The sequence below is a fragment of the Cavia porcellus genome, unplaced genomic scaffold, assembly GCF_034190915.1.
Source record: "Cavia porcellus strain 051 isolate PalLab524CR breed Dunkin Hartley unplaced genomic scaffold, mCavPor4.1 scaffold_1, whole genome shotgun sequence".
NCBI classification, from domain to species: domain Eukaryota; kingdom Metazoa; phylum Chordata; class Mammalia; order Rodentia; family Caviidae; genus Cavia; species Cavia porcellus.
In genome coordinates this window covers 121,253,896-121,277,821 of record NW_026947484.1, presented here as the reverse complement: position 1 = coordinate 121,277,821, position 23,926 = coordinate 121,253,896, and the positions used below count along the sequence as shown (strand labels likewise).

Here is a 23,926-nt window from a genome sequence, read left to right as displayed (position 1 = left end):
TCAAACTCACAATCGCCTGCTTGCAAGGCAGGTGCTTATGCCACTGAGCTAAATCCCCAACCCCCAAAATAATGTTTTAATAAAATATAATGGATGGCATGAGCGCCTGCCTGGCAAGTACAAGGTTATGAGTTCAATCCCCAGTACTGCAAAAATAAATAAATAAAATATAATGGAAAACTATACTCATAGATGGCAAGAAAATATCATTTTTGCAGGGTTGGGGATTTAGCTCAGTGGCATAAGCACCTGCTTTGCGAGCCCGTGCTTGTGAGTTTGATCCCCGGTACCGATAAAAAAAAAAATCATTTTTGCTACTTTCTGAAGCAGTCTTGGAAGTCCTTTTTGTTTTGTTTTATTTTATTGTTTGTCTTTTTGGATTTTTGAGACAAGGTCTCACTATGTAGTTTAGGCCAGTCTTAAAGTTTTGAACTCACTTGGAGTACAGGCTGGCCTTGAACAAGTAACAGTCCTCCTACTTCAGCTTCCCTATTGCTGAGATTACACACATGAGCTACCCAGTCTGGAAGTCCTCTTCTGTAACCATCTTTTAAAAAAATGATAAAAATATATGTAAATGCTACTGTCCAGCGCCATTCAGTGGGAAGTCAGGCTCTTAAAAACATTACCCTGTGTTCTCATTCATGGAGGGACTTCTGGCTCTCCCCATAGACAAACTGAACATGGGAAGATAAACATTTTGGCCAGCTAAGGACATTAAAGCAACCTCAATAGCACAGCTAAAGACACAAAACAGGACTTGTAGAACTGCTTCAGAAAATGGCAAGAATGATAGAATAAGTATATCTATCTATCTATTTATCTCCAAACTGACTTACAGTCACTCTGTTTTAAACTTGCATACACACTGCAAATATAGGCATACACTGCTCCAGCTAGCTAAAACTTATTTCTTGCTCGTGACTTCTCTATTCAGTTTTCTCCTTCCTACAGTTTTCTACTCATCTTGTTAGAAATTTATCCTTAAAACATCTTATTTAGCAAATGTTCTAAAATTACTGTGTCCTTTTTTTGTGGGGAGGGTACATTTTACATACACATAATCATAATATTCATCATAGAGAGTTTGTACTTATGTATGATATATCTTGCTGCCGCTTTTTTTTTTCCATTCCCCTCCCTTCCATTCAGCCTTTCTTCCAATGCTTATTATAAAAACTTTGTTTCCATTTTTTTCTTCTATTTTTTTTTCCCCCTGCACCATTCCCTTTCTCCTTCCCCTTTGAACATATTCTTCCCATTTCCCAACATCTGTTTTATATATTTTGGTTCTCATTTACACTTTCAGTTTCTCACACCAGAGAAACATTGCAATATTTAAACATATGTCTGATTTATTTCATTTAAGAGTATGATCTTTTTTTTTTCCTTTTTTATCGGTACCGGGGATCGAACTCATGACCGCCTGCTTGCAAGACAGGTGCTTATGCCGCTGAGCTAAATCCCCAGCCCCTTAAGAGTGTGATCTCAAATTACATCCATTTAGCTAAAAATGTCTCAAGCTTATCCTTTTTGATGGCAGAGTAATGCTGCACTATATTAAACAACTATGTCTTCTTTATTCATTCACTGGTTGATGGGTATTTGGCTGTTCCCAAAATTTAACTACTAAAAACTGTGACACTATAAACATGGATGTGCACATATTGCTGTGGTATAATACTTATAATTCTTTTGGGAAGATACTAAGAAAGAGAATACCTGAGTCAAATGGAACCTGTACTTTTAGTTTTTGGAGGAATTTCCACAGTGGTTGCACCAGTCTACACCTCTATCAGAAGTAGAGAAGAGTTCCTTTTACCCCATGTACTTACCAGCATTTGTTTTTGGTCAATTTCTTTATAATAGTTATTCTTTCTGGAGTGAGATGAAGTCTCAGCATTGTTTTAATTTTCATCTTTCAAATGACTGTTGATGTTGAATGTTCTTTCATATATTTATTTGCTATTTCTACTTCATCCAAGAAGTGTCTATTTATTTCAGATATCCACTTTTGGATTGGGTCTTTAAACTTGGAAGGGTCTGATTTTTTTTTTTTTTTTTTTTTTTTTTAGTTCTTTATATATTATACATATCAGTCCTTTGTCTGAGGGACAGTTGGTGAAAACTTTTTCTCAGTGTGCAGGTTGTCTCTTCACTCTGTTGGTGGTTTCTCTGGCTTTTCATGAGATGAGATCCCAATTGCTAATTCTTTCTAATATTTCATGTGCAATTGGGGTTTTATTCATAGCATCTTTGCCTACACAAAAAGTTTCAAGAGTTCTACCTATTCTGTCTTCTAGCAAATTTAGTGTTCCTGTTTTAATATTTAGATCTTTAATCCATTTTGATTGCAGTTTAGTGCATGGAAAAAGGTATGGGTCTAGTTTTAATCTTTGGCACATAGAAAGCCAGTTTTTCTAGCACAATTTATTAAAGAGGGTATCTTTCTTCTAGTGAAAGTATTTGATTCCTTGTCAAAGGTAACGTGGCTGAGTGTGTTTGGAGTTGCTTCTGCATCTTCTGATCTTTTTGTTGCCAAGAATTCCTTTTGTTCTAGGTCTTTTCTGGTTCTAGATGAATTTTAGGATTTTTATTTCTGTAATTCTGTTCAGTATGCTATTGACATTTTGTTTGAGACTGCATTAAATCTGTATATCACCTTTACCACTTCCCACAGTCATTTGGCATGCCCTGATAGGACATCCTGCCCTCCTCCATCTTTTAAACCCAAGGAGGATGTCAGTAGCCTGATGTGATAAACAAGTATCATTGCTTACAAAAACAAATCAAAAAAAAAAAACCATACAGCAATCTTGGGAATATGACCATTTTCATTACATTGGTTCTTGCTATCCAAATGCAAAGGATAGCTTTCCATTTTCTGATATCTTCTTTGATCTCCTTTTTTAGAGTACTATAGTTTTTTTAATAAAGGTCTCTTCTTAGATTGATTCCTAAGTATTTCTTTTCTTTTCTTTTTTTTGGATGCTATTGGGGAAGGTGCTGTTTGTCTTTGTTATTTGTGTACAGGAATGCTAGTGATTTTTGTGTTAACTATATATCCAGATACACTACTGAATTTGGTTATTAAGTCTAGAAGTCCTTTTCCTGAAATTTTTGGGATTTTCTGTGTAGTTTCATGTCATCCTCAGTAATGATAATTCAACTTTTTTCTTTCCTAGCCTTATTCCTTTTATTTCTTTCTCTTGTCTAATTTCTCTGGCTAATTTTTCCAGATCTATATTGAATAAGATTGGTGTCACTGGGCATCCTTGTCTCATTCTTGATTTTAGAGTGAAAGCTTTCAGTTTTTGTTCATTTAGCATAATGTTAACTGTTGGTTTGTCGTAGATGGCTTTTATCAGATTGAGATAAAGACCCATCTATTCCAGTTTTCTGTAGGATTTTTTTTTAATGAATGGATGCTGAACTTTTTCAAAAGCTTTTTCTGCATCTGTTGGGATGATCATATGGTTTTTATTCTTGGCTCTGTTAATATGATTTACTGTATTGATTTGTGTATGTTGAACCATCCCTGCATCCCTGGGATGCATCCTGTTTGGTGTATAATTTTACAGATAAGCTGCATTCTGTTTGCAGGTATCTTAATTGAGAATTTTTACATCTATATTCATGGCCAGTAGTTCTTTCTTTTGGTTGAGTCCTTCTCTGGTTTTGGTATCAGGGTAATGCTTCCTTCCAGGAATGAATTTGGAGCATTGCTTTCCCTTCAATTTCATTAGTTTAGAAAGTAGCAACATTAGATGTTCTCTAAAATTCTTGTGGAAGTCAGCAGTGAAAATGTCAGGGTGTGTATTTTTCTTTGTTGTTAGGTTTTATTTTTTTATTTTTATTTTATTTTTTTGCCTTTTTCCTTTTTATCGGTACCAGGGATCGAACTCAAGACTGCCTGCTTGCAAGGCAGGCACTTATGCCGCTGAGCTAAATCCCCAGCCCCTGTTGTTAGGTTTTTAAATAAATCTTCAATTTTATTGACTAATATCATATTAATTAGAATTTTTATATATTATTGATTCCGCTTTGGTAATTCATATGTATCTAGGAATCTGTCCATTTCTTCTGTGTTTTCCATCTTACTAGAATACAGGTTCTCATAGTAGGTATTTACCATCTTGATTTCTGCAAGACCTGTTGTGATTTCACCCTTTTCACTCCTAATTGCACAGGTTTGAGTCTTTCCTTTTTTAAGGTTTGCTAAGAGTTCGTGTATTTTTTTTTTTTTAATGCCAGGGATTAAACTCACCACCTTGCACTTGCCAAGTAGGTGCTTATGCCACTGAGCTAAATCCTTGGCCCTCTATTTTATTTAATCTTTCAATGAACCAACTCTTCAGTTCATTGATTCTTTGTATTAATTTTTGCTCTGATCTTTTATCACTTCTTCCCTCAAATATGCTTTTGGTTTAACTTGCTCTTTTTATGGAAGCTTGAGGTTCAACATTAGGTTGTTTATTTGAGCTTGCTCTGTTTGTCTTCTGTGGGAATTCAGTGCTATAAATTGTTTGCTCTGTTTTTCTTATGTGAGGTTTCAGAGTTATAAATTGCTCTTGTAGAACTGCTTTTGTTGCATACCAGAGTTCTGGTATGTCATATTGGCATTACCATTTAATTGTAAAAACTGTGTAATTTCTTCTCTAATTTCTTTCTTCCTTTCTTTCTTTTTTTGAGACAGGATTTCATCATGTATCCCAGCATTTGGGAGACTGAAGCAGCAATCCTTCTCCTTCAGCCTCCTGAGTGCTTTGGTTACAAGCATGCGCCATCATACCCAGCTAGATCTTGTTTCTTGATCTATTCTTCCAATCTGTATCTTTTGATTGGTGAATTGATGCCATGTAAATTGATGGTCGAACTGATATGTATTGACTTATCTTTGTCATGTTACTTTGCTGGTTTTGGTGTCCCCCCCCCCCTTTTTTCTCTATTTAATTGTTTGCATTGCCAAGTGAATTCATTCTGTTGGATTCCTGGAGTTGTAGTTCTTTTCATGTCTTTCTAGAATATCCTTCACATTTTGAAGTGCTGGTTTGCTGGTCATGAATTTCCTGAAGTGTTACTTGTGAAAAATATCTCATTTCTGTATCAATTTTGAAAGACAGTTTTGTGGGATATATCAGTGAGGATGGGAGATTGTTCCTTTTTAGGGCTTCAGCTACTTTTTTTTTTAAATTTTATTTAAAGAAAGAAAACAAAACAGAAAACAGGCAAAAATAGTACGAACTTTCAAAGAAAAGAAATAAACAGTAATAAATCACTAGATACATACATATTGTCCCCCCACAAATAATTGTTCAAGATACAAAAGTGGAACATACAAATGGGAATTCAACCAGGGAAACTGCAAACAGTTCTGTCCAACTATCCAACAAAAACTAAGTAATATGGCTATCAATCCTATACACTTAGACATGTATACATTTATCCATATCTTCATTTATGTTGAGACCAAAAAAAACTTAGTAGATTAAAATTATTCTGAATAAAGATTAATAGTATTGCTGAATTTCACATCATAACACTCTGGAATCAGCACTGGGTACTGCAGTGCCCCTTTTTTTTTCCTTCAAAGTATTTATTCATTTCATCATGTGTTATAAGATCAGTTTTCATAAACCGTATATAGGTTTTACTCAAGCATGAGTCTTAACATGTGTTTCTATCCTTTCTATATTAGAGAGAGAAACAGAACAAAGCAGGACAGAACAAAACATTCCTAAACACATAAAACTAAAAAGACATATAAAACTGCTGTATAAGGAGTTCTACCATGGTCACGGTGCTATCTGTTATCATCAACAGAATTGGCTATACCATCAGATAAAGTATAATTGAATATATCAGTACACAACAGAATTAATAGAAATACAGTTTTGTAGATGGTATAGAGCTACAAAAACAGGTAGTAATCAAATCAGAATGGGTATGGTAGTGAATCATTGTCATTTTCAGTGTAGTTGTCTATACTCTTCAACTTGATACCATCAACCTCACAGTTTTGAATAACGTCTGTCAGTAATAAGCAGCAATCAAATCAGATTTAACTAAGATCACTCATGATACAACAGTATAAGTCATACAGAGATCCAGATTAAGATAATAGGAAATTAAAGATGACCACTGTGCTATATCCTGATATCTTTGGGACAACTGTCTGTGCCCTCAGATCCAGTGCTTGTATACAAACTGGGACAGAAAAAGTTCTATCCAAGCATAGTGGTACAAGTAATAAGGGTTTTAATTCCTGATACACTGTTAGCAATATCTTCTGCCCTCTTTTTTTTTTTTTTTTTTTTTTTTTGTCTTTTTCCTTTTTATTGGTACTGGGGATCAAACTCAGGACTGCCTGCTTGCAAGGCAGGAGCTTATGCTGCTGAGCTAAATCCCCAGCCCCTTCTGCTGTCTTTTTAAAAACTATTCCTCCCTTTCACTCCCCCAGGATGTGCTGTGTATTTTTGGGTCTCCCTAACACTAGGTTTTATATTGGGGGAGGGGGGAACCTGCTATTTACCTAAGTGTTTCTGAACTTTCTCACTCCTGGACTTGATCTCTAGTTGTATTTATTCACTTATTAAAGCCTGTCTTTTCAACCTATCCATAAATACTGGTCCAGTTGCCCCTATTACTCTCTGGTTCCCACAATTGATTTTGGTCCATATACCCTTCTTCAGGTTAACTATATTTCCTATAAAGAGCATCTCAGTGGACCCTACCTCTTGATCCACCCTGCCTGCGATTCTCTCTTTTTTTCCTTAAGTTAGTGTATCTAGGCCATCTATATTAGAAATTATATCCAACCTTTTCTGCCTCATTTCTGTACTCTTTTTCTGTCATTAGTTATCTGTCTTCTTCATTTTGCTTTTTGCTCCATTCGTTGGGGCCTCTCTGCCACTGTTCCTGAAATCCTAGTACTTTTCTGTCTCTTTAAAATGTCCTGTAGTATTCTCTATAGAGTTGGATTGGTGGTTGTGAATTCTCTCAGTTCCTCTTTATCTTGGAAGCATCTTGTTTCTCCATTAATTTTTAGGGACAGTTGTGCAGGATACATCAATCTGGGCTGGAGGTTATTTTCTTTCAAGGCTTGCATTATTTCGCTCCACAGTCTTTTTGATTTGATAGTTTGTGCCGAGAACTGTGCTGTAATTCTGATGGATTTTCCTTTGTAAGTGATCTGGTTTTTTTTTGTTTGTTTGTTTTTTTTGGTACCAGGATCGAACTCACGACTGTGCGACTGCACTTGCAAAGCAGGCACTTATGCCCCTGAGCTAAATCCTGGCCCTTAATGATCTGTTTCTTGTCTCTGACAGCTTTTAATATTCTTTCTTATATTGGATTTCTGGGATCTTGATTATTACATGCCTGTTTTGGTTGTAGGTGGCTGGAGTTCTGTATGCCTCATACATCTGAGTATCTTTTCCTATGTTTGGGAAGTTTTCCTTAATTATTTCTGTGAATAGCCTTTGCAGTTCCTTTGTTTGTTTCCCTGCTTCTTCATTTACATTCTTTATTCTTAAGTTATAGATCCTGTCATCGTCTTCTAGCTGTTGTATTGTTACTGCTTGTTTCCTTGTTATTTTTAAGAAATTTTTCCTTTCATGTTCTAATGCAAACCTGTCTTCCAGTTCAGATAATTTATCCTTAGTTCCTTTCAGGCAGTTTTGCCAGCTTTCAATGGAGTTTTTAATTTCCTGGTAATCTCTTTAAACCTGCTTCATGTATTCTATGTTTTCTCTATTTTCTCTATCAAAACAATTTCCCCCTTTTTTTTTTGTTCTTCCATTCTTTCATCTGTTTTTTCTTGGGAGGTGCTTAGCATTTCTTTATTCTATTTATATCTTGCTTTACTTGGTTAAATACTTCACTTTTGAACTCGTCTATGAGATCCCAAAGATATCACTTTATGTCTATCGGTGCCCTGTTGGATATTGCATGTTTGCTGTTCTCATTCTCCTTTGCATTTACTTTTCGTGGATCAATGTGCTCAGGATTGGGGACTGAGGACCCTTTCTTGTTGTCTCCTCTTCTCATATTTTTTGTTCCTTCCATACAGGCATATATAGGAGGCCCAGTTTCTTTCTGTTGGTTTGTTTGTCTGAAGCGCGCTGACTAGGTGGTCCCATCCACTGCAGTGTATTAGGAGGTACAGCCCCAGGCAGTCTATGCTGGGCTCCGCCCTCTGGGTCAGCCAACCTGCTGAAAGCTTCACTCTATTAGGGTATACTGCCAGGCATAGGGACTTGGTTTGGGCTAGCTTATTGGGCCTCAGTCCGTGGCATCATCCAGGTCAAGTACTCCCCACCAATCCCGCTTGAGAAGGGAATAGCTGACTGAAGTCACTGCAGCCCCTTGTTGTGGCCAGTCTGCATGGTCCCAGAGTGTCGTCTATTGGAGCTCCCCCTTCTCTATGGAAGGGTTTTTATTCCCCTCACTCATCGCAGGTCGAAGCAGGGTTCCCCCGCCAGCTCTGCTCGCAATTTGGTTCCATGACTCCCTTCCTCAGTGCGTTCGCATCTCCAGTGAATTGAAACTAGTGGGCTATCCCGGCTGTGCCAAATCAAGCATGACAGCGGCAACACTGAGACTGTAGCTGTTTCAATCGTAGCATCAGGACTATATTTTTAATTGGTTTCTCTCCGGTTAGTTTGTTATTGGATCGGGAGGGTGTCTCTCCCTCTGTTTGGGACTCCCCACGCTGTAATAGTTTTAGAATCTAAGTTGACTATCTCAGAGAGCCTCTGTAGCCTGCTGTTATCTATCCGCCATCTTGATTTCCTCTCTGGGCTTCAGATACTTGAAGCGCTCCTTGACTTCAGTGTTTGTGTCTGAGTTTGAGTCTGCTGAGCTTTCCTTTATATGTGTAATATATTTATATCTTTTTTATAACAGTTTTAATAGTCTATTCTTGTGTTAAATTTCTGGAATCTTCAATATTGTATGCCTTGATATACAATTTTTTGATCATAGCTAATTGGAATTGATATACCTCACCTGTATGTCAGACTTTTTTTTTCCATGCTTGGAAACTTTTCTGCCATTACTTTTGTGAACAAGTTTTTGTGTTATTTGTGATACCTGCTTTTTCATTGATTTCAGTCCATTTTGTTATTCTTCTATGCATCATTGAACAGCTGTTGAATTGATTTTTGTGATCCCTTGGTAATTTTAAGAAATCTTTCTTTTCATGATCATTAACTGTAATCCTGTCTTCTAGATCTGATACACTGTCTTCACTTGGATTCACTCTGCTGTGTATACTTTCAATGGAATTTTTAATCTCCTAGATATCTCAATCTATTTCATGGATTCCATTTCTTTCCTATGTTATGATTTCTTATGATTTCTGTCATTTTCCTATGCTCCTCTACTTTTTATGTATCTGCTATAGAGTCACTAACCATATCTTTCTTGTGGTCACCATATCTTTCTTGTGGTCACCATCTCTGTAGCTTTCTGAGAAATTGTTTTTTTGATTTTTGATTTTTTTCTAGAGCCTCATTGATCTGCTTTGTTACTTCTGCTATTAGCACTTCAGAGAGTTCAGGTGGGTGGGTTTTGGATTGCTTTACCTCATTTCCCCCTGGGTTTTTCTTTGGTGAACTGGAATTCTGGGGCTGCATCTTGCTTAACTGTCTTCTGATTTTCTATTGTTTTTAACATTAATCCCTGGATTGTTGCTTATGGCAAGTAGCTTTATTGCTAGTATTTAGCAACTTTAGGAAATGACTACTTCTGGTATGCCTATCAGGTATAGCTGGCTTTTCAGTTTTGAGTCTGTTGTAGGATTCTACCCTTTCATTTTATTGGGGATGAGAAATTGCTGCCTGTTTGGCCTAGCCCCTGGTTCTTTGCCACTGACATATGGTATTGTTTATGACCCTTAGGCAATCTCAGGCTTGTCATACTAAGAACAACTGGTTAGAACAAGTATGTCGTCTTGACTAAAGTAGTCCAATCAGCAATAACAATAGCATCAAACACAGTTTAGAAGATGACAAACTTTTATTAGTTTGTCACCTAAATGTATGAACTAGATTTGTGGTTATGTAATAAAATCTAAAATAAACCATAAACCAACAAAATATTGCATACGGTAAATATGCTCTAGATATAGCAATTTTACCCTCAGGAGAGAAAGTTTTTTAAAAAAGTAGTGTAAAACGTAAAAATAGAAGAGGAAGAGATTAGAAGTAAGGATGGAGGACAAAGGAAGATTACACAAACTTTGGGAGACTGGGAAGAGGGCAGGAGGTAAAAGAGAAGGAACAAATAAAATCAGGAACAGAAGAGAACAACAACAAAAACACTAGAAACAGTGTTCACACTCATAAAAATAAAAACCATCAAGAAATAAAACAAAAGATACCTTTAAAAAGAAAGAGAGAAAAAAGAAAGCCCACTTGGCTGGAGATTTAGCTCAGCGGTAAGTGCCTGCCTTGCAAGCAGGCAGTCCGATAAAAAGGAAAAAGACAAAAAAAAAAAAAAAAAAGCCCACTTGAAAGAATATCTGTGCATGTGCTCACTTTGGCAGCACATATACTAAATTTGGAATGATACGGAGATTAGCATGGCCCTTGCAGAAGGATGACATGATGACATGCAAATTCATCCTATTTTAAAACAAATAAACAAAAAATATCTGTGCTGTTACTAGTGGACAAAGTTGGTAGAGTCCAGATGCATGTCAGTTCCAGCAAGCTAGCTGACGACTCATGGCAGTGTAAGTGGATAATCCAAGTAATCTTGCACCTTTAGTTCCACTAAAGTTCAGACTGGTTTCTGACTGTGAGCCTGGAATTCAGTTTGTTTTATCTGCAGTACTTCCTGTGCCTCCTGTGGCCTTGAACTCAGCTCCTTGACTTCTTGCTCAGTTGAACTTAGTTCCACCTAAGGCTGATACTAGGAGCTGGGTGGATGAAGCCAGCCCACAACTGCTCTGAACTCTGAGCTCAGTTGGTTCCTCTCCCAGGTACTTATTGACCAGTTCTGCTGGGGAGACATTTGAATCTGCGTAACTCACCAGCCACTGCAGTCTTCTTGTGTCCACTGTTCTTTCTACTGGTGCATTTTTTGTGGAGCCCTCTGGAGTGGCCATTAGGCACCATGCATCTGCAATTAGCTACCCCTTCCATCATTCTTAGAGAGAAAGTGCCATTTACCACTTCCTGCTTTGTTGAAGTCTTTCTCTTCCCTCTCTCCGTGGGCTTCAGTTTTTATTTCAGATCCTTGCTGGATCCCAGGGACTATTTTGCTCTTTCTCTTCCTTACGTTGCTGTATTCTTACATCTGGACACCAAATTTCCTTTGTACCTTTTAAAGTAAAAGTCTGTATAGTATATTCTGTTGAAAAATATTGCTTCTACAGATTCTTTTGTGATTGTTTCTGCTATTTCTCTATAATTGTGAATCTTTCTCTGAAAATTATTTATTCCTTTGAATAATATATTTTCTTCTATTTTCTGAAGCAATTCAAATGATTTAGAAGGAAACAGTGGAAAATATAATTTTGAAATCTTATCATTCATCTGTTTGTTTTAAAGATAATTAATTCCCTAACTTCTAGCAATTCCTAGACAGTCATTTCTTTTTACTTTTCTTACTGTTTTCTTTGACTATTCAATAACACTTATAGACAGTTACAATTAGCATCTTTATGGCTTGATACTGTTTTTTTCTCTTGTTTGTTTCTTGTTAAAATTGCATTTTCATTTTTGTGTAGACTACTTCATATTTTCCACTTTTGCCTCCTTATTCTTTTACAGTTTTCCAAAAATGAGGAACTTCTTGAAGTAGTAATGTAAAATTCTCAGAATATGTTATGAAAAGTAATAGTGATAAGAATTTTGAGTGAAAGTGTTTTCTGGAATACAGCTTTAGAGCTTGTTTTACATTGTCTTTTGAAGTATTCTTTAACTTATAATTTGATTATAAGGAATGGATCTGAATTTTAGATATCTATACAAAAAGATTAATCATAGTTTTGTTTGTAATTTTGAAAACTGGAAACTATCCATATTTGGTGAGGGATTAAGTGAATTATAAAGATAATCTTGGAACGTTAAAGTTTGTATATTACGTTTGAGGTTTTTTGTTTGTTTTTGAGACAGGGTCTTGCTCTGCAGTTAAGGCTTGCTGTAAACTTGCTGTGTAGCCCAGGCTAGCCTTGAACTCAGGGCAATGTTCCTGCCTCACCCTCGCAGGTGCTGGGATTACATGTATGCACTACTATGCCTGGCAACATTATGTATTTTTTAAAAAGTGTTTTTAGCCATTATGTTAAGTGAAATAAACCCATCTCAGAAAGTTAAAATATTGCATTTTTAATATATGACCTGTGTAAAAAAACAAATGAGAGGGCTGGAGATTTAGCTCAGGGGCATTAGTGCCTGCCTGGCAAGCGCGCGGTCATGAGTTCAATCCCCAGTACCACAAAAAAAAAAAAAAAAGAGAGAGATGACAGGAAACTAGAAGGTAGACCTTTAAAGACGTGGAACAGGATAAGGGGAGGAGGGAGGCAAAGCAGGAAATCATGGGGATAAAAAACAGTCAAATTATGTTATATGCATGTACCAATATGCCAAAAAGAATCTCATTCTATATTATTAATATATACTAGTAAGCAATTTTTGTTTAATGATTTTAATTTGTTAAATTTGTTAAATTTAAATATGTATGTTGGGTACATATGTGCAATGTCACTATACTTATGAAAATGACTGGAAAGGAATATTCCTAAATATTTAAGAGTGACTTCCTGTATAGGATTATGTGTTATTTGTGATTTCCTTTGTGGCCTTAAGAGCATGTATGTGATTGTGTGTACCTGTAATTGCGCAGATCTTTCCATATTTATATTTCTGATTTTTTCTTCTTTAATATCTATTATTCTGTAACAGGCACAGGTTCAATATCAACAGCAACATGAACAACAGAAAAAAGAATTAGAAATCCTCCATCAGCAAAACATCCACCAGCTACAAAACAGGGTGTCTGAGTTAGAAGCAGCTAATAAAGATTTAACTGAGAGGAAATATAAAGGAGATTGTACTACTAGAGAACTTAAAGCAAAACTTTCTGGTGTTGAAGAGGTACTGAGTAATGGCTTCTCTTCTCATTCTGATTTGCAAGTGTTTTAATTTGGTCATTTCATTTTAATTTGATATTTTATTATTTGTGTGGGTGGTGCTCCTCTGCATTCTCTGCAGGAATCTTTTAGGGTGTTGATAATTTTATGCAGTACCAGAAATATTGAGAACTCGAAATTTGATAAAAGAGAGATAATTCAGAACAGAACTAAAATAAACCTTGATTTTTAGTTAGGATCTTGAGGAGCAGTATACTGATACAGATCTCAGGTTTTCCAGTGTATTTTGTAAAGTTGGTTTAATGTCTGGGTCTCATAGGGTACTCATTGTTGACAGGATTAGTCCTTTTCTTAAGCCTATACAGTGTATCAGTCAAGTATATGAAGCTTAGTGTCTAGTAGTGGTGATTAAGAGTAAAGCTGAAAGCTACCTTTAAGCATTTGCTCTGTGGGAATTACTATTTGAGTACATATATGAACTCAATTCTTAAAACAATTCTTTAAGGTGTGTACTGTTACTCCCATTTTACACATGATGAAACATGTGATATGAGGCAGATAACTTAATCCTCTGCCTGATTTTATGTGTCATCCACCTATTTTTTTCCTATCTTTGGTACTACTTTGTTCTTCCAAGCACCAGAAAGGTGCTTGGTTTTTGAGATGTTGGGAATCAAATCTAGAACCTTGTGCATGCTAGATAAGTATAGTACTACTAAGCCACATTCTCCGAGCCATCATATTTAAGAATCTTGTTGCTATGCCATATTTGTTGATACTTTGGCATTGATGATTATCTTCTACCTAGGATTATTATCACATGAATCATCAGAAAATATGTGTAATTTTTTGTTTGTTGTTTTATTTTTCTGAGACAGAGTTTTGCTTTGTTGCCTACATGGACCTTAAAGTCCTGGACTGAGCTCTCTTCTTGCCTCACCTTTCCAAGTAGGTGTGACTACAGGCATGTGCCACGGTGCCTGGCTTATGATTAAAATCATCATATTTAAAAGCAAAGATCACCAAGCCAATTTCAGTGGTACACACCTCAGCTACTTAGGGAAGCCTTGCCTCAAAAACATTTTTAAAAATCAAGTGTGGCTCTAGCTCAGTTCTACAGCACTTGTCTGGCAGTCACAAGGCCTTGGGTTCAATCCCTAACTCCTCAAAGATAAATACGTAAAAACAAAGATCACTAGCTTTCCATTTCACTAACCAGTTATACTTAGGAGCTCCAGGCTAAAGCATAACCTCTTTCATGTTCATATCCTCACAAAATTCTGCCTTAAAAGATTTCTACAATTTTTATTCCGTATAACCCTCATTGTTCACAGCAGTTGGTAAAGCATTTTAGACTTTTCTTTGTGGTACATATAGTAGTTTAATCTTTTCATTGTAATGCTGTTTGATTTCTTCAGTCTTAGCCCTGAAACTGTCCACTTTGTTAGCAATCTTTTATTATGTTGGCTTTTATGTAACTTAATCAAAATCATTGCATAGCACTTGCAAATTTTGAATCTCAGAAATTTTTTTTGACTTCTAATTATGTAAAATCAGAGTTTTTTATATTGATGCCCTAAATTAATTACCATTTAAGTATCTACTGCATAGGGGGCTGGGGATTTAGTTCAGCCGCATAAGTGCCTGCCTTGCAAGCAGGCAGTCGTGAGTTCAATCCCTGGTACCGATAAAAAGGAAAAAGACAAAAAAAAAAAAAAATGTATAAAAAAAAAAAAAGTATCTACTGCATTTCACTGAATATGCCTAGCAATTCTGTTTAAAAATGAGGGAGCTGAAACTTAAGGAGGATGAATAATTCCCAAGATGACACTGTAAAGAGACCTGATCTGAATTCAGATCTGCCCGATAGCAAACTCTGTACTCCTAAAACAGTTATAGCACTATAACACTATAAAATTATCTATTAAAATTTTTGTTAAAAACTATAACTGTAAAAATATTATATCCTGGACTTTTGTATACCACTGTCATTTCAATTGGTATTAGCTGATTGAGAAGTGATCTGTTTTAGGTTTGGGGGCATTTTGTTTTGTTTTGTTTTGTTTTCTGCTTTCTTAAAGATTGAATCTACTGAGCTACATCCTCACACCTTTTTATATTTTATTTTGGGAGAGGGTCTTGCTAAGATACCCAAGCTAAATTTGTACTGAGCCTCCTGCCTCACCCTCTCAGAGTGCTGGGATTAGAAGCTTGCAGCACCATGTCCAGCATATTCTAGGCTTTCCTGAAATTTATTTTAATTAATAATTATGATTTGCCTGGTTTTAAAGTGTGAATCAAAAGGAATCTAGAAATATGAACATACTTTCTTACATGGAAAGATAATTTGTAATATATCCTAGGAAGAAAGTAGATTACAACAATTTGGCATGAGCCCTTTAAAACAAAAAAGGCAGCAAATTAGTAGTTGCATATCATGGCTATCCTTAGAACCAGTTGGGAAGATTTATAAGATTTATTTTTGTTATAAGTTTTTAAAAGTTGTAACTATTTATAAATCAGAATTATTTTATTTTACCTTATTTGACTTTGTTAATCATGTAGTGTTACTTTGTTTTCTTTGTCTTTTTGAGATCGGGTCTTGCTATGCAGCTCAGGCTAACCTTGGGCTCTCTTTGTAGCCCAGAGTAGTCTCGAATTTGTAACAATCCTCCTGCTTTAGCTTCCTGAGTGCTGGGATTACAGGCCTGTGCCACGATGCCTGGTTTAAGTAATGTTCCTTAACTGTATTTCAAATTTACAATGTAATTACCGTTAGAAACTTATATGTCTCTTACTCATAAAAATCTGAGATCTTTAAAATTATTGGACATTTCTAATATCGTAATTATAAATAAGCAACCTATCTAATTTTTCTTCTTGTAAAGCGTAAGTTTTTTTCACCTTCTAGGAGCTACAGCGGACTAAGCAAGAAGTCCTTTCTTTGCGAAGAGAGAATTCTACACTAGATGCTGAATGTCATGAGAAAGAAAAGCATATTAATCAGCTACAAACAAAAGTGGCAGTTTTAGAACAAGAAATTAAGGATAAAGACCAGCTTGTTGTAAGAACAAAAGAAGCATTTGATACAATCCAGGAACAAAAGGTCTTTAAAATTTTGCTAAACAAACTGATGTTCACATTTTAAGTAATGCTTTCATAAACAAATACAAATGCCCTAATTATTCTTGTTTTTAAAAAATATATCAGGTGGCATTAGAAGAAAATGGTGAGAAAAATCAGGTACAACTAGGAAAACTTGAAGCTACAATAAAATCTTTATCAGCAGAACTTCTGAAGGTTTGTTTAAAAAATTTAATAGTTATTAATGTTTCATTAGATTTTATAGAGATATACATATGAAACTCTTTTATAGGCAAATGAAATTATTAAGAAGTTACAAGGGGATCTGAAAACTCTGATGGGTAAATTGAAACTGAAGAATACAGTTACTATTCAGCAAGAAAAACTACTGGCTGAGAAGGAGGAAAAATTACAAAAGGAACAAAGGGAATTACAAGATGTTGGACAGACTCTCCGAGCTAAAGAACAAGAGGTAGTTAATCTGTTTTTGTGTTCTGGCTCTTGTTTACATTATATTAAGGTTCCTCAGATGTAGTTTTCAAAATTCCACTTTATAATTGGTATTGCAGAACAGCTTTGGGCAACATTTTTTTTTTTTTTAATTTAAGGAGAAAAAAAAAAAAAGAAAAAGGGAACAAGTAATATAAAATTTAAAAAATAAACAGTAAGAAATCACTAGTTAATAGATTATATATTCTCATCTTAGAAATAGTTGTTCAAGTTACAAAATTGAAGCATATAAAGTGGACTTTCAAACAGTGAAAGTGCAAACGGTTTTGTTCAATGATTCAAAACAACACTCAGTAATATGGTTATCTATCTTATACACTTAAACATATATGCAGTTATAACCTTTAGAGTGCTTTCTTTTCTTTTTGTTTTTTGTAGAATGACAGTTACACATTTTGGGTTTTATTATTCCCACAGTTCTTATTATTTTTTTTGAAAAGAGTAAAACCAAATGCCACATATCAGAACAGAGTCAGTCAAATCAAAAGGATGGACATAATAGATAATGTAAAAACAAAATATAAGATGATCAACAATGGTTACCATACTGCCTCTTGCTATTTTAAGAAGAATTGGCAGTTATAATAAAATTGAACTAAACAGTAAAGAATAAAACCAAAGCATTGGAGACATTGCAGGATTTTAAAAGAAAATAATAGTCATTCGGAATGGGCGTCATAATGATTCTTATTGTCTTCACAGTTATGCCTATACTTTCGATCTTGGTACTATCAAGCAAAGCAGAATAGAGGAAAATCAGTCAAAACAAGATGGTGAGGGCAATACAGGGTTTCAAATCAAGTTAATAGGAAATCAAAGTAGGTTACTATAATGTATCCTATTTTTTATTTATTTTTCCCTTAATTAAGAAGATAAAAATAAAAAGTAAATAATTTTTAAAAAGGGGGATTGAGATAAAAGAGGGCATAACAATGGAACAGCGCAGGTCAAAACATAACCATTTAAGCAAAATAGTGTTTCACCACAAGATATCCTGACATAAAAATAGTTACCATAGTGTCTCTTTCCTTGAAATCTTTGAGTATAACTTCTTATACTGTAGCACCAAACATATCAAGACACTATAAAACAATTCAAGAGAATGAAATTATTACAGGGTATTTAGAACCAATTAACAGAAAATGAACAATGGTTTCTATGTAAACTCCTTGTCTATAAAAGTTTTTGCTTATATTATCATATATAATAAAATCCAATAAGATACAACCTTTTAAGACCGATGGAAACAGAAGAATACAAGTTTGATGGGACTTCGAAACAAGATGATACTAAATCAGCACTAGCTATTATGATGTCTTGTTTTCTCCAAAATAGCTGTTCCTACCTTCTGATCTTCTCTGCCTCATTTCTGCTGAGCTCTTTTTCTGTCCTTTGTTGTCAGTTTGTCTTCATTTTGTTTTCTGCTCCATTCATTGTGGCCTCTCTGCCACTATTTCTGGAATCTTGGTACTTTCTTTTTTTAGACTATCCTGCAGTATTCTCTGTAGAGTTGAATTAGTGGTTGCAAATTCCCCTAGTTCCTCTTTATCCTGGAAGCACCTTGTTTTTTCATCAATTTCTAGGGACAGTTGTGCAGGATATATCAATCTTGGCTGGAGATTATTATCTTTCAAAGCTTGAATTTTTCCCCCCATGCTCTTCGTGATTTGATGGTTTGTGCCGAGAAGTCTGCTGTAATTCTGATGGGTGTTCCCTTGTAAGTGATCTGTTTCTTGTCTCTGACGGCTTTTAATATTCTGTTCTTATATTGGATTTCTGGAATTTTGATTATTATATGCCTGGGTGTAGCTATGTTTGGGTTGTAGGTGGCTAGGATCCTGTATGCCTCATATATCTGAGTATCTTTACCATTTGCCAAATTAGGGAAATTCTCCTGGATTATTTCTGTGAATAGCTTTTGTAGTCCATTTGTTTGTGTCCCCACTTCTTCTCTTATGTTCTTAATTCTTAAGTTATAGATCCTCTTATCATCTTCTAGTTTTTGTATTGTTGCTGTTTGTTTTTTTGTTATTTTTAAGAAGTTTTTCATTTCATGCTCCCATATTACAAATCTGCCCTCTAGTTCAGATAATCTCTCCTTTCAAGTTTCATTCAAGCTGTTATGCCAGTTTTCGATAGAGTTTTTAGTTTCCTGGTAATCTCTTTGAACCTGCTTCACGTATTCTATGTTTTCTCTATTTTCTCCATCAAACAATTCTCCCCTTTTTTTTCTGTTCTTCCATTCCACCATCTGTTTTTTCTTGGGTGGTGCTTAGCATTTCTCTAACTATTCTGTTTATGTCTTGCTTCAGGTCATTAATAACTTCATTCCTGAACTCGTCTATGAGGCTCTAGAGATAGCGCTTTATGTCTGTTGATGCCGTGTCTGCTATTGCATGTTTCTCAGGATTGGGGGCTGAGGACCCTTTCTTGTTACTCCCTCTTACCATATTCTTTGTTCCTTATATGTAAGCGTATATTGGAGGCCCAGCTTCCTTCCCTGTCGGCCACAGTCTGTTTGAATTGTGCCGGCTAGGTGTTCCCACCCACCGCAGGGCACCAGGGAGACACAGACCTGGGCAGTGTATGCCAGGCCCACCCCTCCAGGTCAACCTACTGAAGGCTTCACCGCTAGGGTGCACCTCCAGGTGCTGGGACCTGGGTTGGGCTAGCCTACTGGGTCTCAGCCAGCGGCATCTCACAGGCCAGGCACTCCCCACCAATCCCACTTGAGAGGGAGATATATGACTGAAGTCACTGCAGCATCTCGTTCCGGGAAGTCTGCCCGGTCCAAGTATGTCCTTTGCTGAAGCCTCCTACTCTGTGGAAGGGTCCCCGATCCACTCACTCACCGCAGGTCGATGCAGGGCACCCGGCCAGTCCCGATCCCAACTCCATTCACCGCTTCCCACTCTCCGAGCTTTTGCGCCTCTCTCCCTCCTGTGCTGACTGGGACAGAACAGCGGCTGCAGGTAATTCAAATCACAGTTTCCAGTGGCGCGGGTCCAGCTTCCATGCTGATACCTTATCTGTGCCTGCTGTCTCACCAAGATTGCATTTCCAGATAGTTTCTCTTAATTTAGTTCGTTCCTGGGTCAGCAAAGAATATTCCCCCTTGCCTGGAACTTCCTGTCCGGCACCATTCCTACATTTCAAGTGTGGTTTCTCCGAGAGCCTCAGGGGCTGCTGCTATCTATCTGCCATGTTTTTCCGAAATCTGGGCAACATTTTGAATCACAACTAGATTCAACAGAAGTGAACATATCTTACATTGAAAAGTTGGTTATTATGACTCAAATACTTAGATTGCTATGTAGTTGGGCTAGTTCCCTTTATCCACATTTAATTTATTTAGTTATTTAATTAATAATAATGTATTTCTTCAGTTTTTATTTTAGCCTTTAGTTCACTTATTCTGAGGATTGATATATTTCAGGTATGCAAATTACAAGAACAATTAGAAGCCACAGTTCAAAAACTTGAAGAAAGTAAACAGCTTCTAAAGAACAATGAAAAGTGTAAGTATTATATATACACACACACACATAGTTTGTTTGTTTTGCTTTTTGTTTTTTTGGTCCTTTTGAGACAGGGTCTCACAATGCAGTTCAGGTTAGTGTTGAGCTCACTTCATAGCCTGGGCTGTTCTTGAATTTGCAATATCCTCCTGCCTCAGCCTGGCGAGTGCTGGGGTTACAAGCATGTGCCACCACACCCAGTAAGAATTTTATATTTTTATGTGAATGAGGCTTGTAGTTTCATTCTTAACCTGTAATTTCTGAGTTCATAAAAGTATAGGTCTGTCAAGATGCTGCTATGTACAAATAAATTCTGCTTTAAATGTCTGAATGTCTCTGTATATAGTAAATTATATTGTACATCCTATGGAAGTTATTGCCAATATAAGGGAAACTGTTATGTGTCAGTAACATAAAAGTATGGAAAATTTTAACTAATTTATTATTTAAATTCTTGATTACTTTTTAAAATTACTGTTAACCCAGTATTAATAATTATTTGAAACTATAAGATTAAGTTTTTAAATAAAATGTTTTAGTTTCCTAGGGCTAGTTATAAGACATAAAATTGTGGACTTTAAGTAAGCTGTAAGATAAAGCATTACACAAGAAAAAACTTTGAAAGAGATTTTTGAGCAGGGCCTGATGACCCATGTCTATAGTCCAGGTTTAGAAGGTGGAGGCTGGAGAATTGCCAGTTTGAGGACAGCCTGAGTTACATAGTGAGACCCTGTTTCAAAAAGAAAAAAGAAGTATGTGCTGATAATAATATAATAAGCAGTCCCTTGTGGGAAGCTGTTAAAAAATAAGAATCTTTAATTGTAAGAACTTAGTGGCCTATATACTGTTCAACTATAATAGAAGGCAATTGTAAAAAGTTGACATTTAAAAAATTTAATATAGGGCCAGGGATATAGATCAGTGGCACTGTGCCTGCCTGGCAAGCGTGAGGTTGTGAATTTGATCCCCAGAACCACACACACAAAAAAAAAAAGAAAGAAAAGCTTAATATAATTTCAGATACGTTAAGTGATTAAAAAAATAAAAATAAGTCAAATTCCTTTCTTGTTTTCTTATGTTAGTAATCACTTGGTTAAATAAAGAACTAAATGAAAACCAGCTAGTGAGAAAGCAAGATGTATTGGGACCTTCTACCACTCCACCTGCACATTCCAGCAGCAACACAATCAGAAGTGGAATTTCTCCTAACCTGAATGTGGTATGTTTTCAAATAAGATGTGAATGATATTAATAAATTTCTTGAAAAAAAAATTTTCAGATTTGTAGAAAGTCTGTGACTTCAGGTGCTGGTACTAATACAGGTTGGAAACCTGAGAGTTACTTAGCAATGAAGCATAGTGCAAATTGCCCCTAAAACAAGCAGTTTCACTCCAGCATAGCAACTGTATTTCACAAGGGCATACTTTTGTGTATAGCTTAATTGGATATAGAAATCATTCAAGACTCGTTAAAGTAATATCGAATGTGCTGAAAAATTTAAAACACATGCACTGTGCACGAATACACAAAAAAAACATTTAGAGGACTTCAATAAGAGAGAATTTAGGGATAGGCCTCCAGTTTGAAAGTACAATGAAAAAAGTCTTAACTGAATCCTGTTAGTGAAAGGGAGAGAAGAGTCTGTTAATGGTCTTGTCAGCTCTAGAGTCTCATAAACTGGTTGTATGATGTACGCTCTCTTACTCCTAAGACCAGGTCATATGGATTTTCCTTCCAAGGAATCAGGGAAAAATAAAAAAGCAGTTCCTCGCATCCAGAGGTGGCCCAGTAAATTATCAGGTAACTAGGCCTAGGAGCCACTAGGAATGTGCCTTCTGCTCCCTTGAGCTCTTCTGTTGAATAGAAGTTTCAGACAAGGTCACTCCATAGCAGTGATGAATCAAGAGAAAAACAGATCTGGGTTTCATGTGGCCTCTTACTATAAAAATAAACATTGACTTGACATTGGTGGTACTAAGTTGGAAATGAGTGCAAAGCAAATTATTGTCTGAATTAGCCCACTTAAGAACATTTACCTAACTGGACCTGGTAATACATGCCTGTAATGCACTTGGGAGACTGAGTCAGGAGTTTTGCTATGAGTCAAGCCCAGCCTGAATTACCTAGTGAGACTCAGACTAGAGGCAGGGCTGGGAAAGAACATTAATCTTGTTCTTTCTCAGTCTAGCAGCAAATTATTTTTATTTATCCCTGACTGGGCTATTGATATGACTTCTTGTTTTTCACATTTTCCTTGTCAGGAAACCTAGTGAAAGAAGTTGGTTTAGTAATTAGTATTTTAACTGAATTTAAACTAGTTTCCTGCCAGTTCCCTTGATCCAGGCTTGCACAGCCACTCTGAATATCCTTTGGACCAAGGAGAGATATCTTAGCCTCACATTAAGTAAAAAGCAGAGTTTGTGATAACATAATAAACAAAATGGGTCTGTGAGCTAGTTTTCTAACACGAGTTCTAAAATATTATTAACAGATGCTAATGCCTCCTAGATCAGCAAATACTATTTAGAATTCTCATCCTTAATTTTTTTTATTTTTAGATTGATAATAGACTTGCTTACCCAAGCTGTGGAATTGGTTATCCTGTGTCCTCTGCATTTGCATACCAGAATACCTTTTCTCATCCAGTACCTACTAAAAATACCATCCACCCAGTTTTAGGACCAAAGGTAGATGAATTACTAATTTTTTAATAAAAAAAATGTGTTAGCTTGCAAATATTTTCCCTTTGAAATGTTCATTCTTTCTTGTTAGTTTCTTAGTATTAGGTAATGTATTAAATGAATATGTTACTAAATATCAAGTATATAGCATGTTTATTAAAAGTACTTGTACTTTTATGTTTCTTGAGTCATTCTAATTAATAAAAAGTAGACTCAATCTGATTAAACTTTATTTCTATTCAACCTCTGTTTTTATTCATTCTTTTTAAATGTACAATCCTAACTGGGATTACTAACTTTGTAATGTTGGCATATTGGAGACAGTAAGACTTTAGGATTCTGTTGCCGGACTTAGATTTGGGTAGGGCAGGCTGGCTTATAACAACTTCTAAATTGTAGTTCTGGTGACATCTCAAATAGTACATAACAAACAGTCCTCCAACTCTTGATTTAATTGCTATAGCTTTTTCTTCCTACCTGCGTCATTGTATTATAATTACTATCTTAGATTTATGTTGTTTTTGTCCTGCTTTATTTTCATTTCAAATTTCATGTTCAAGTTGATTTTTCCCTAAATCATGATGGGAGACATGAATGGAGGAAATATTTTATGAAAGATAGAATTGAGAACTTTGAAACCAGAATTACAGATTTATCAAATGTCTGGCCTGCTCTAAAACCTGTCTTTGTTACGTCAGTATGTGATTTCTTTTTACCCATGTCTTGTTATCACCAGACACTATTGAGAATTCTCAAGGAAGTGAGGCTTAAGCCCGAGTTTTTATGAATGATATCATGTTTAGACGATTTAGACAATTGGTTCTGTTTGTATTGCTTATTAAAGCACAATTAGATATGTCCATTTGCAGAAATAACCTATGTTGTATAGTAAATACTCGTATATTCCAGTAGTGGTAAAACTATGGCACATGTGCTGCAGTTAGCAGTTTATTATCAATGGAATGTGATTGCATCTTCGGTCAGTTTCTTTAGACTTCTGAAGGAATTCACAGGGGTTTTTTTTGTTTTAT

General features: G+C 35.8%; 1 protein-coding gene and 1 non-coding gene across 3 annotated transcripts in view; both read left to right on the top strand.

Annotated features, from left to right (window-relative positions):
- The window catches only part of Sass6 (SAS-6 centriolar assembly protein), a 45,067-nt gene that overhangs the window by 12,515 nt on the left and 8,626 nt on the right, over positions 1–23,926 (top strand). For both annotated transcript variants that reach the window (XM_063254817.1, XM_063254810.1), the window contains exons 8-14: positions 12,915–13,106; positions 16,014–16,208; positions 16,313–16,402; positions 16,479–16,658; positions 20,133–20,214; positions 21,297–21,433; positions 22,773–22,901. In XM_063254817.1, the coding sequence (XP_063110887.1) occupies positions 12,915–13,106; positions 16,014–16,208; positions 16,313–16,402; positions 16,479–16,658; positions 20,133–20,214; positions 21,297–21,433; positions 22,773–22,901 (1,005 nt within the window). The remainder of the gene's footprint in view (positions 1–12,914; positions 13,107–16,013; positions 16,209–16,312; positions 16,403–16,478; positions 16,659–20,132; positions 20,215–21,296; positions 21,434–22,772; positions 22,902–23,926) is intronic.
- On the top strand, positions 10,534–10,636 carry LOC111754398 (U6 spliceosomal RNA). Its single transcript, XR_002789089.1, has one exon. It is a non-coding gene; the product is annotated as a U6 spliceosomal RNA (small nuclear RNA).